Source organism: Rana temporaria, chromosome 12 (assembly GCF_905171775.1).
Source record: "Rana temporaria chromosome 12, aRanTem1.1, whole genome shotgun sequence".
NCBI lineage: Eukaryota > Metazoa > Chordata > Amphibia > Anura > Ranidae > Rana > Rana temporaria.
In genome coordinates this window covers 143,627,388-143,641,671 of record NC_053500.1, presented here as the reverse complement: position 1 = coordinate 143,641,671, position 14,284 = coordinate 143,627,388, and the positions used below count along the sequence as shown (strand labels likewise).

Below are 14,284 nucleotides of genomic sequence, written 5' to 3'. Positions count from 1 at the left end.
GTGAATCATGTACTTGCCTCGCTAACTTACGGCGGCGTAGCTTAAATTCCTTAAGCTACGCCGCCGCAAAGTTACGCGAACGTACCTGAATCTACCTATTTGTCCCTATTAAAGAGTTCCCTTCACTTCCCGACTGCCGAGTTTCTTGTCTCCTTGGCAAGTAATTAATGGGAAATCTTTTTAAACGGAGCCCCGGAAAGCAGTAAAAAAACAGTGCTAATCATCCAAAAGTAAAAAAAAAAAAAAAAAATTTTTGCTGAGGCGTTACTCTGTAACACAATTTGGATACAATGTCCTCTCCTCCTCTTCCTGTGAAAAGTTGCTGATTGTGACATAAAAATGAACTTTTTTCTCTCTGCGGATGTTTGAACTCGCAGGGCTGTGATCTTCACCGTCCCGCCGCGTGATTTAAGGGTTAACCTCTGCGCTGGGATCCTCTCCGTCTTCTTCACCCACCTACGCTTCCAGCTTCTCCTAATAATATTAGACTGGGAAGTGCGGGGGAGGGGGAAGCAGCTCCTGTGATTAATCTCCCCCCCCCCCTAAAGCTCTGACACCCCCCAATATCATCTCTGTTCCATGGGAAAAGTGGGCTGGTCAGCCCCTCTTCCTATCAATACCTTCCCTCCCTCACCTTTCCAAAAAGTCCCTGGCAAGCCCGAGACCCCCAACGTGCCAACTTTTTTTTTTTTTTTCGTTTAAATCAAATTGAGAAGAAACGGTTATTTGGGAAGAGATATTACATCCCAACTCTGGAGGCTTCGTGATTGTTACCATTCATTCTACTCATCGGTCCTCCATGGAATCATTAGAATAGTTGATGGCTATAATTACATTTAACCACTTAAGACCCGGACCTTTAGGCAGCTAAAAGGACCCGGCCAGGTTTTGCGATTCGGCACTGCGTCGATTTAACTGACAATTGCGCGGTCGTGCGACGTGGCTCCCAAACAAAATTGGCGTCCTTTTTTTCCCCACAAATAGAGCTTTCTTTTGGTGGTATTTGATCACCTCTGCAGGTTTTTATTTTTTGCGCTATAAACAAAAATAGAGCGACAATTTTGAGAAAAATGCAATATTTTTTACTGTTTGCTATAATAAATATCCCCCAAAAATATATAAAAAACATTTTTTTTCCTCAGTTTAGGCCGATACGTATTCTTCTACCTATTTTTGGTAAAAAAAAATCGCAATAAGCGTTTATCGGTTGGTTTGCGCAAAATGTATAGCGTTTCCAAAATAGGGGATAGTTTTATTGCGTTTTTTTTTACTACCAATGGCGGCGATCAGCGATTTTTTTCGTGACTGCGACATTATGGCGGACACTTCGGACAATTTTGACACATTTTTGGGACCATTGTCATTTTCACAGCAAAACCACAGTCCAAGGTTCAGGAGGGCACAGTACTGGGACCAGGAGGGCACAGTACAGGGGGGGATCAGGAGGGCAGAGCACAGGGGGGAATCAGGAGGGCACAGTACTGGGATCAGGAGGGCACAGTACTGGGATCAGGAGGGCACAGTACTGGGATCAGGAGGGCACAGTACTGGGATCAGGAGGGCACAGTACTGGGATCAGGAGGGCACAGTACTGGGATCAGGAGGGCACAATACTGGGATCAGGTGGGCACAATACTGGGATCAGGAGGGCACAATACTGGGATCAGGAGGGCACAATACTGGGATCAGGAGGGCACAATACTGGATTCAGGAGTGCTCAATACTGGGACCAGGAGGGCACAGTACTGGGATCGAGAGGGCAGAGTGCATGGGTGGATCAGGAGGGCACAGTACGGAGGGATCAGGAGGGCGCACAGTACAGGGTTCAGGAGGGCAGAGTACAGGGGGGAATCAGGAGGGCACAGTACTGGGATCAGGAGGGCACAGTACTGGGTTTCGGAGGGCACAGTACTGGGTTTCGGAGGGCACAGTACTGGGATCAGGAGGGCACAGTACTGGGATCAGGAGGGCAGAGTACAGGGGGGTATCAGGAGGGCACAGTACGGGGGGGGATCAGGAGGGCGCACAGTACAGGGTTCAGGAGGGCAGAGTACAGGGGGGGGGGGGATCAGGAGGGCACAGTACAAGGTACAGGAGGGCAGAGTACAGGGGGGAATCAGGAGGGCACAGTACTGGGATCAGGAGGGCACAGTACTGGGATCAGGAGGGCACAATACTGGATTCAGGAGTGCTCAATACTGGGACCAGGAGGGCACAGTACTGGGATCGAGAGGGCAGAGTGCATGGGTGGATCAGGAGGGCACAGTACGGAGGGATCAGGAGGGCGCACAGTACAGGGTTCAGGAGGGCAGAGTACAGGGGGGAATCAGGAGGGCACAGTACTGGGATCAGGAGGGCACAGTACTGGGTTTCGGAGGGCACAGTACTGGGTTTCGGAGGGCACAGTACTGGGATCAGGAGGGCAGAGTACAGGGGGGTATCAGGAGGGCACAGTACGGGGGGGGGGATCAGGAGGGCGCACAGTACAGGGTTCAGGAGGGCAGAGTACAGGGGGGGGGGGATCAGGAGGGCACAGTACAAGGTACAGGAGGGCAGAGTACAGGGGGGAATCAGGAGGGCACAGTACTGGGATCAGGAGGGCACAGTACTGGGATCAGGAGGGCACAGTACTGGGATCAGGAGGGCACAGTACTGAGATCAGGAGGGCACAGTACGGGAGGACGAGGAGGGCACAATACAGGGGGGGGGATCCAGAGGGCACAATACAGGGGGGGGGATCCAGAGGGCACAATACAGGGGGGGGGATCCAGAGGGCACAATACAGGGGGGGGGGATCCGGAGGGCACAGTACTGGGATCAGGAGGGCACAGCCCTCCTGGGACAGCTTAGTAAAAAGCGTGGATGTCCTGCCAAATCTGGGACAGTTGGCAAGTATGATGTAATGCAAGATTATCATGGGGCCGCCATGCACCTGGGGACCCTAAGCACTGCCCAGGGGTGCCCATGCATTAAGACATCCCTGAGCCTGTGTGCGCTAGCCCTGATTGAAGCTTATTCTCCCATCTCTGTTAGCCGTGCGTTTTCTTTTCTGTGAAAACAGAAGAGGGTAGAAGTGCTGAGATTTATTCATCGTGTATTGTGTGTATTCTACCCGGCAGACGTGGTGACAGGTACCGGTAAGACAGGTGTGTCGCGTAGGGCGAGTGTCAGCGGTGTGTTGCGGCACTTGTCAGTAGCAAGTCCCAGCAGGACGGGGGAGGATTGTGCGCGCACGGGATAATCTGCGGGGAGAATGGTAAATGAAGACAGGGGATTAGTCTACATGTAAATAAATTAGAGCGGGGGATAATTGACGCCTGGGACCGGAAAAACTGGCTGCCCAACCACAGACATGTCCAAACCCGAGATCTGATTCCCCAGACTTTATGTAATGCCGGATTGTAGAGTTTCTGGTTTGGGTTTCTTTAATCCAATTCCATAGAGGCAAACCAGCCATGAGTCTGGGGCAGCAACAATTAGGGGGCAGCACAAAGTATGGAGTATGGTGGTCCTTGACACTTCCACATTCATTAGGTGTGAAGAGGTGGCTGTACCGTCCGACTTGCAGCCCTGGCATTCTATAGGAAGATCTTTCCAAATGTCCAAAGTCGCATTACAAGGTGGGCATGCAGCTGCCAAGGGGGTGGGGCCTCTCTCTATTAAAACCCTGGCCCCTAATCCCCCTCCAACCTGCCGTTTGCATACCCACTTGCTGATCGACTCACTAAGAAGGACGGCGGCAAAGTAGCGTAAATGGGGCCGGCGTAAGCGCGCCTAATTTAAATGAGGATGAGGGGGGTTGTGTTTTATTTAAATTAATGTTGACCCCGCGTATTTTACGTTTTTTACGAACGGCGCATGCTCGAAATTACTCCGCAAATCGTCATTGCTTTCAAAGTGAACGCAAATGACGTCCGGCCCTATTCGCGAACGACTTACGCAAACGACGTAAAAAATCAAAATTCGAAGTGGGAACGACGTCCATACTTAACATTGGCTGCGCCTCCTAATAGCAGGAGTAACCTTACGCCGAAAAAGCCTAACGTAAACGAGGTAACTAAATTGCGCCGGGCGTACGTATGTTTGTGAATCGGCGTATCTAGGTCATTTGCATATTCTACGCTGAAAACAACAGAAGCGCCCCTAGCGGCCAGCGTAAAATTGCACACAATTATACGCCGCCGTATTCAAGTTACTCATTAACATATTAAAGCTTCTGTGAGATTTGGGTGACGGAATTTCCATCTTACTTGAAATGTATCATTTTGTAAATCCCCAAACCTCAGTGAAGAATTGTGGAGATCTCAGCAGGATGTAGGGAGGTCCCATACATCAGCGCACGCACGCGGCCGGGCACGTTACATGTGTAAACAGATGTGTGGATTCTGTGTGACAGCCAGTAATCCACCAAAATGGAAAAAACCTGTTTTCAAAAAATTTTCCCACCTCCCAGACAGGAACGGTTTTGAGAAACCTTCTCAACGGCCGCGGCTTTATGGTGACAATTAATCATGAACCGTCACTCAGCGCTCCCACTCAGCACTTTTTCTGTACCCCCCTCCCTCCACTCGCCCTTCCCCTCGCACTCCACTGAATGCGATGCGTGCAGATAACTCACCAATGACAACCAATCAGAAATCATCTTTCATCGCCCTGAATACACTGAAGGCTTGAATGCTGAAATTCTGATTGGTACTTCGGGCCATAGCACACTATTTTGTGCCGATTTTTGGGGGGCACTTTGTAGAATGACCAAACAGTAACGCCCCTTTCATACTGGGGCGGCTTGCTGGCGATATTGCGGTAAAAATAGCGCCTGCAAACCGACCCTAAACAGCGGCTGCTCTTTCTCCAATGTGAAAGCCCGAGGGGCTGCGCTAGCAGGACCGCTTCAAAAGTCCTGCTAGCAGCATCTTTGGAGCGGTGAGAGGAGCGGCGTGTTTACCGCTCCTCCACCGCTCATTCCCATTGAAATCAAAGGGAAACCGCGGCTTTACCGCCGGCAATGCGCCTCTGCAGAGGCACATTGCCGGTGGTATTAACCCTTAAAGCCGCACCGATAGCGGCCGAATACTGCCGCAATTCCGACGGTATAGCGCCGCTAAAAATATACCGCCACCGCACCTCCCGCCCCAGTGTGAAAGGGGCCTTATGCCGCGTACACACGATCATTTTTTGGGTTTTAAAAAAACGAAGTTTTTTAAAAATGTAATTTAAAACGATCGTGTGTGGGCTTCAGAGCATTTTTCGGGTTCTGAAAAAGGACCAAAAAAAAAAATCGAACATGCTCTATTTTTTCACGACGTTTTAAACAATGCAGTTTTTCGGGTTGTAAAAAATGATCGTGTCTGGGCTTTAACGACGTGAAAAACCCGCGAATGCTCAGAAGCAAGTTATGAGACGGGAGCGCTCGTTCTGGTAAAACTAGCGTTCGGAATGGACTAAGCACATTCATCACGCTGTAACAGACAGAAAAGCGCGAATCGTTTTTTACTAACACGGAATCGGCTAAAAGCAGCCCAAAGGGTGGTGCCATCCGCATGGAACTTCCCCTTTATAGTGACGTCGTACGTGTTGTACGTCACCGCGCTTTGCTAGAGCATTTTTTTTTAACGATCGTGTGTAGGCAAGGCCGTTTTAATGATGAAGTTGAAAAAAACTTTGTTTTTTCTAGAGCCTGAAAAACGTTGTTTTTTACAACCCGAAAAATGATTGTGTGTACGCGGCATTACTGCTGTACTCTGAAATGCATGAGATGTTTTAGCTGGGGCCAAAAATACAGAAAGTCTAAAAAAAACAGCAGCTGAAATGGGAATTTCAGAAGAAGTTGATGCCTTACAGCAAATATTTTTTGTGTTGGTACACAGGTATAGCACCCCGATGTTTAGGCAGGGTGGCTATTAAATTTATTTGCCAAGTGATAGTTGCCTTGGCCAATTGTCAGGAGGTCAATTGATTTCGCTTTAATTCTGTAATTGCTGCACTTCTCTCTTCTGTCACTAGGTGGCCGGGTATCTGGTGACATTACATGAGACAAGAGCAATGTGGATTAGGAATGAATGGGGTGTTTCTTGGGAGAACCTATTTATTTGGGTGGAGTCAGGTGGATCAAGGTTCTGTGCCACCTGGACGGCTGGTAAAAGATGGGACTCTATGGCGCTCTGTTTAGACATTTTGGAGACCCCTGGTGTAGGGCAACCTTTTAGTTGTGCCCCCAAAGGAAGATTTCCTCTCACTTCCTGTGCTAGTGAATATTTTGGATTTTTCCCCTTGACAATGATCACTAGGACAGATATAAAGAGAATGAATTTCCCGGTGGAGAGCCAACCCTTCACAGCTTTTTGGTTTTAGATGCGCTCTAATGCCGCGTGCACACGGTCGTAAATTCCGCCAGCAAAATGTGAGCTTTTGGTCGGAAATTACGACCGTGTGTAGGCTCCATCGGACTTTTGCTAGCGGAATTCCCGCCAGCAAGAGATTTGAGAGCGGGTTCTCTATTTTTCCGACTGAAAAAAATTCCTATCGGAAAATCCGATCGTCTGTAGCAATTTCGACACACAAAATTCAGACGCAAGCTCAGAAACAATTTGACGCGTGCTCTTAAGCATTGAACTTAATTTTCTCAGCTCGTCGTAGTGTTATACGTCACCACGTTCTTGACGGTCGAAAGTTCAGAGAACTTTTATGTGACCGTGTGTATGCAAGCCAAGCTTGAGCGGATATCCGTCGGAAAAACCATCCAAGGTTTTTCCGGCGGAAAATCCAATCGTGTGTACGCGGCATTAGTTCACCAAATCTCTGTTATGAATTTCTTCTAATAAAAGCCAAAGAACCCAAGTTCAGCAATCCATGAGATAAGCCGTCCCGTCAGTCGCTGTGCGTTATTAATGTCCCTTTACTTTCTGTATATGGTAAACGGACTTTTCCCACCAGTGACTTGTCCTTACACCGTGTTATCACTCTCGTACTATATTTACAAATTCCTCAGCCCTGCTCAATATTTGTCTTATTTTGGTGGTGAGGTGACATATCTCGGGCCCCGGCCATGTTGACGTAGCGCAGGATTTTCCCACGCTCTCTCTGTCTCTGAATGAAGGGGGACTGTACATAAGTGCGGTACACATGCAATTTATAACGTCCTGCCCGCCATACCTGACAATTCACACCGTGGCCTTCTATCTCCATTACCCGGATCCCCCTGGCTTAGTTCTCCATTACGCCAAGGACGTGTTTGTTAAACAGAGGAGGAGGAGGAGACGTTCCTTCACACCCTCCATTCATCGGGATCTGGCGTGATCTTGGCAAATGGGGGCTCGGTTGGAGAAATACGACTTTATTGACAGAGCGGGAGATGGAAAAGGGCAAACCTCCAGCAGGGCCTGGTTGTAAACACAACATTAAAGGAAACTAAATACGCTTGGGAGAAATGTGGGTCTATCCTGAGAAGAAGTTCTCCATCAATTAATAGTAAAAGTAAAAACGAGTCGGTGTTTATCCATCCTTAAGGGATGTTGGTGCAAAGGTTTCCTTCACTGTTGTTCTTTTACCAAATACACATGGCAAGCTTTTCCGTGATATCATATTTGAAGAATTCCATTAAAAACAGACTAAAAAGTAAAAAATATATATATATGTATTAAATAAAAAATCCGAGAAGACTTGATAGAGACCATTTGATCTTTTTATTTATTTATTATTCTTCTTTATTTAGGGGATTTGCAACATAACAAACTGTTATGACATGAGCGCACATTCCTGATGAAAGTCATCAGCAGAAACGTGTTAAATATGAAAAATACAGAGGTCAACAGTCACTAACCATGTATCCTACCAAGTGTCAATATGGTAACATGTAGTAACTAACAACTCAGGGTCAAGACACCCTTAGGTAAAAAAACACGGCAAATGAGTTGAAAAATACACTATATCACCAAAAGTATTGGGACACCTGCCTTACATGAACTTTAATAATGGTGTCCCAGTCTTAATCCGTAGGGTCCAATATTGAGTTGGCCCCACCCCAAAGTGTCACACACAACAACCATTGTTTGCATTTGCCTTGTTGACTTTTTGAAAAACACAACTTTTCCATTCCGGTTTTTCTCTGTGTGTTCAGCCATGTCTGTTTATCCCCCAGCCCTGATAAAGAGGCACTTGTTGGGTAATATTGGTAAGAATTGTGCCCCATCGTTGGGTATTATTGGGAAGAATTGTGCCCCATCGTTGGGTATTATTGGGGAGAATTGTGCCCCATCGTTGGGTATTATTGGGAAGAATTGTGCCCCATCGTTGGGTATTATTGGGAAGAATTGTGCCCCATCGTTGGGTATTATTGGGAAGAACTGTGCCCCCATCGTTGGGCATTGTTGGGAAGAATTGTGCCCCATCGTTGGGTATTATTGGGAAGAATTGTGCCCCATCGTTGGGTATTATTGGGAAGAATTGTGCCCCATCGTTGGTGTCATTGGGAGAGATTGTGTCCCTTCATTGGTGTCAGTGGGGGAAATTATGCCTCACTGTTAAATATCAGTGGATAAAAGGGCCAGATAAAAGCATGCAAAGGGCTACATCTGGCCCCGGGGCCGCAGTTTGGGGCCCACTGCTATACACTGTCACTGTACTAATGACACTGGTTGGAAAGGAGTTAACATGTGGGGCAATCAAGGGGTTAACTGTGTGCCTAACAATGTGTGCGGCTTTTACTAAGTGATCTTATTATTTTTTTGCCATTTTGGATGGAGTATGGGAGGGTCATAACCCCTCTCACATTGTGGTCCAATGTAGAGATCTCCCTTCACTTCCTGGTGAATAGCTAAAACAGGAAGTGAGAGGAAATCCCTCCAAAGGGATGCTGTAGGGACAGGTGAATGAGTGTGTGTATGCAAAGCCCAAGCATAGAATAACAATTTTGTGTTCTTTCTCTTTTAGGTGTTCACATCACATGGGCCGACCATCATTATGCCGACCTGGTTCTGCTCCAGAGAGTGGTTCTGTTATGTGGGACAGTTTGTTGAAGATGGACAGGTAAGAAAAAAAGCTTCTACACCCAAAGTTCTCAATGTAAAAGGTCTATTGACTACATGATTCTGACGCCAATTCCCTTCAATGTTTTCTCAGTGTATTTATAATATACGGCCATAGTTCACACATTGAGAGGACGGGGACATGCAGCACTTACTACAGAAATACAGGTCATTGAATATGAAGGGTCTATGTGATGTCACTGGTTTCTAGTGATTGGATAGGCTGTGTTCTCATGAATATGAAGGGTCTCGGTGATGTCACTGGTCTCTAGTGATTGGATAGGCTGTGTTCTCATGAATATGAAGGGTCTCGGTGATGTCACTGGTCTCTAGTGATTGGATAGGCTGTGTTCTCATGAATATGAAGGGTCTCGGTGATGTCACTGGTCTCTAGTGATTGGATAGGTTGTGTTCTCATGAATATGAAGGGTCTCTGTGATGTCACTGGTCTCTAGTGATTGGATAGGCTGTGTTCTCATGAATATGAAGGGTCTCGGTGATGTCACTGATCTCTAGTGATTGGATAGGCTGTGTTCTCATGAATATGAAGGGTCAAGGTGATGTCACTGGTCTCTAGTGATTGGATAGGTTGTGTTCTCATGAATATGAAGGGTCTCTGTGATGTCACTGGTCTCTAGTGATTGGATAGGTTGTGTTCTCATGAATATGAAGGGTCTCGGTGATGTCACTGGTCTCTAGTGATTGGATAGGCTGTGTTCTCATGAATATGAAGGGTCTCGGTGATGTCACTGGCCTCTAGTGATTGGATAGGCTGTGTTCTCATGAATATGAAGGGTCTCTGTGATGTCACTGGTCTCTAGTGATCGGATAGGTTATGTTCCCTTGAATATGAAGGGTCTCGATGATGTCACTGGTCTCTAGTGATTGGATAGGCTGTGTTCTCATGAATATGAAGGGTCTCGGTGATGTCACTGATCTCTAGTGATTGGATAGGCTGTGTTCTCATGAATATGAAGGGTCAAGGTGATGTCACTGGTCTCTAGTGATTGGATAGGCTGTGTTCTCATGAATATGAAGGGTCTCGGTGATGTCACTGGTCTCTAGTGATTGGATAGGTTGTGTTCTCATGAATATGAAGGGTCTCTGTGATGTCACTGGTCTCTAGTGATTGGATAGGTTGTGTTCTCATGAATATGAAGGGTCTCGGTGATGTCACTGGTCTCTAGTGATTGGATAGGCTGTGTTCTCATGAATATGAAGGGTCTCGGTGATGTCACTGGCCTCTAGTGATTGGATAGGCTGTGTTCTCATGAATATGAAGGGTCTCTGTGATGTCACTGGTCTCTAGTGATCGGATAGGTTATGTTCCCTTGAATATGAAGGGTCTCGATGATGTCACTGGTCTCTAGTGAATGAGAGCCAAAGTTTCTAGGGTGCTCCTGGCAATGCTGTATCTTGGCCTAGGCCAACACTTTGCAGGGAGGCAGCAGGAAAAGAGTCCCCGTGGCTTGCGCTACACTTTTAGTGTAGCGCCAGTCTTGGGGCGGACTGGGCCGGTAGGCAAATCAGTCTAGTGCCCCCATAAAGGGCCGCACTACTGCTGGTATAATAATACTGGCAGAGCCATCAGGGCGAGCAGCCCATACACATGGAGGAGGCTAGGGCGGCAGACCCCAACCAATGAGTAGTTGTGTGGGCGGGCGGCGTTCCGCAACTGGGGGGGGGGTTTGTGTCGCTTCAAGTTTTGACTGTCCTATCATAACCGTGGACCTCCCACGGTTATGATACAAGTTCTTAGCTAGAGAGAGACAGGTGCCATATCGGGAGGCTAAAAACTGTCAAAAAGTCAGCTGACGGGCTCCATAGCAAAACAGGAAGTCAGAGTAAATCCCTGCAAATGAAAGGACTCTACTGCCCCCCCAAGGCCCTCAGAACTAGTGTCCCCACTGGAAAATGTCAGGGCGGGTCTTAAATGGGGGTGTGGTCTTGACAGGAAAGGGTGGGTCATATTTAAATTAGGGGGTGCACAAGTTTCGTCAGGCCTAGGGCAGCATAAAACTTAAATACACCCCTGGCTCCTGGTCATTGTACATACTTTGCCACTTTAACACAATCCTCAACATGAATTTCATTCTGCAACATTTTGCGCTTTCTGTTTTTATTGCATCCAGCGCCAACAACTTCTACTTCAGCCAATAAGATACAAGTTCCTCCTGATGGACGGGTTGTATGAAGTGTGGCTGGACCCATGACTTTTATGTTGTCATTGTGAACATATAAGGGAATATTGCTCTGTCCTTCCAGAACTATATAAGGGAAGACCGGCAGATTTTCTCATCCTTTCTGACCCAGAAACCAGAGTCTCGGTGTACCGCGGCCCCTTCTCTGGCCCTGCTGAGATAAGGACAGTTTGTCGGCGAGCCAGTGTCAGCAGGGACCCCGTCCAACTGGCGGGGAGAACAGAAATCCAAGTGTGAGGGGTCAGATATGACAGTTGTCACCACGCCGTCCTCCTACGAGACTCGCGTTTTCAAATCACTGCCAAGTCTCAGCAGGAATGTTGCTCTAGAAATTCTCATTAAGTGTCGGAAGAGATAAAGAGACTTCATACAGGAAGAACTCCAGATTTTTACTTTTTAGTAAATTAAAGGAACAAAGGTGACGGCTGGACCAGCTATTGCTGCAAGAAATAAAAGTGTATGGAATCCGAGGGGCAGGAATGGAATATCCACGTGAAGAGCAGAACTTTTCTGGCACTTTTTGTGTAAGAATCCGTATTTATTGCTAGAAAATTACTTAATACCCCCAAACATTATATATATATATTTAGCAGAGACCGTAAAGAATAAAATGGCGATGGTTGCAATATTTTATGTCACACGGTATTTGCACAACGGTTTTTAAAATGCAATTTTTGGGGGGGGGAAAAACACTTTAACCGTTTGCCGACCGCCGCGCGATCATATACGTTGACAGAATGGCACGGCTGCGCAAATGGGCGTATATATACAGGTCCCCTTTAATTTGCTGCAGTGTGGACCCTGTCGCAAGCTCCATGACCGCCAACTCAATATTGAACCCTACGGACCAAGACTGGGATGTCATTAAAGTTCATGTGTGTGTAAAGGCAGGCGTGCCAATACTTTTGTCAATATCGTGTATTTTTCTATAAAACCTGGCATAGTCCAGCAATATTCGATCCTTGGTTGGTTTGTTCCCGCTCATTGCGTTTCTTGGTTTGCTCCCCTCCTGTGAGAAGAAAGTAGGAATAGTGGCCGGTGTACCGCGCCTCTCGGCCGGCGACTGATGTGGTCGTTCTCCCCCGGGAAGCAGTGGGTGTATCTTCTGTTTTTGGCACCAGAGTGACAATGTAATTAGGGTTGTATTAAAGTGGGGGATGGGAAAAGAAATATCAAGTTCAGGTTTATATAAACGGTTTCCAAACTGACAGAGGAGATTCCCACACTGGGGGGCTGAATCCCGGTGTTCCCAACCCCCACCCACACACGTTCTCCCATCCCCCACCCACACACGTTCTCCCATCCTTATACATTGTCAGTGGTGGGCTTCATTTCCTGCCATGAAGGGTGGGAAAGAAACCTTAATATGTATCAGACGTTACGGGATAATGTATTCCCTGTGATCAGTCCGTTACATCAGGAACGTCTTCTATCCTTTCATCTGGATAGCAGAGCAGGCTGGGAATTGTAGTCCTTCAAAACAGCCGTTCATATAACTTGTTGTATTTTATATATCAGTGATGAGTGGGAAGAATGTCCCTTACATTGGTGATCAGAGAGAAGAATGTCCCTTACATTGGTGATCAGTGAGAAGAATGTCCCTTACATTGGTGATCAGTGGGAAGAATGTCCCTTACATTGGTGATCAGTGGGAAGAATGTTCCTTACATTGGTGATCAGTGGGAAGAATGTTCCTTACATTGGTGATCAGTGGGAAGAATGTCCCTTACATTGGTGATCAGTGGGAAGAATGTCCCTTACATTGGTGATCAGTGAGAAGAATGTCCCTTACATTGGTGATCAGTGAGAAGAATGTTCCTTACATTGGTGATCAGTGAGAAGAATGTCCTTTACATTGGTGATCAGTGAGAAGAATGTCCCTTACATTGGTGATCAGTGGGAAGAATGTTCCTTACATTGGTGATCAGTGGGAAGAATGTCCCTTACATTGGTGATCAGTGAGAAGAATGTCCCTTACATTGGTGATCAGTGGGAAGAATGTCCCTTACAATGGTGATCAGTGGGAAGAATGTTCCTTACATTGGTGATCAGTGGGAAGAATGTCCCTTACATTGGTGATCAGTGAGAAGAATGTCCCTTACATTGGTGATCAGTGGGAAGAATGTTCCTTACATTGGTGATCAGTGGGAAGAATGTTCCTTACATTGGTGATCAGTGAGAAGAATGTCCCTTATATTGGTGATCAGTGGGAAGAATGTCCCTTACATTGGTGATCAGTGGGAAGAATGTCCCTTACATTGGTGATCAGTGGGAAGAATGTTCCTTACATTAGTGATCAGTGGGAAGAATGTCCCTTACATTGGTGATCAGTGGGAAGAATGTCCCTTACATTGGTGATCAGTGGGAAGAATGTCCCTTACATTGGTGATCAGTGGGAAGAATGTCCCTTACATTGGTGATCAGTGGGAAGAATGTCCCTTACATTGGTGATCAGTGGGAAGAATGTTCCTTACATTAGTGATCAGTGAGAAGAATGTTCCTTACATTGGTGATCAGTGAGAAGAATGTCCCTTACATTGGTGATCAGTGAGAAGAATGTCCCTTACATTGGTGATCAGTGGGAAGAATGTCCCTTACATTGGTGATCAGTGGGAAGAATGTTCCTTACATTGGTGATCAGTGAGAAGAATGTTCCTTACATTGGTGATCAGTGGGAAGAATGTCCCTTACATTGGTGATCAGTGAGAAGAATGTCCCTTACATTGGTGATCAGTGGGAAGAATGTCCCTTACATTGGTGATCAGTAAGAAGAATGTTCCCTTACATTGGTGATCAGTGGGAAGAATGTCCCTTACATTGGTGATCAGTGGGAAGAATGTCCCTTACATTGGTGATCAGTAAGAAGAATGTTCCTTACATTGGTGATCAGTGGGAAGAATGTCCCTTACATTGGTGATCAGTGGGAAGAATGTTCCTTACATTGGTGATCAGTGGGAAGAATGTCCCTTACATTGGTGATCAGTAAGAAGAATGTTCCTTACATTGGTGATCAGTGGGAAGAATGTTCCTTACATTGGTGATCAGTGAGAAGAATGTCCC

General features: G+C 46.7%; 1 protein-coding gene across 3 annotated transcripts in view; it reads left to right on the top strand.

Moving 5' to 3' along the window:
• The window catches only part of B3GNTL1 (UDP-GlcNAc:betaGal beta-1,3-N-acetylglucosaminyltransferase like 1), a 258,592-nt gene that overhangs the window by 198,393 nt on the left and 45,915 nt on the right, over positions 1-14,284 (top strand). For all 3 annotated transcript variants that reach the window (XM_040331079.1, XM_040331078.1, XM_040331080.1), the window contains one exon: positions 8,929-9,024. In XM_040331079.1, coding sequence (XP_040187013.1) covers positions 8,929-9,024 — 96 coding nt within the window. The remainder of the gene's footprint in view (positions 1-8,928; positions 9,025-14,284) is intronic.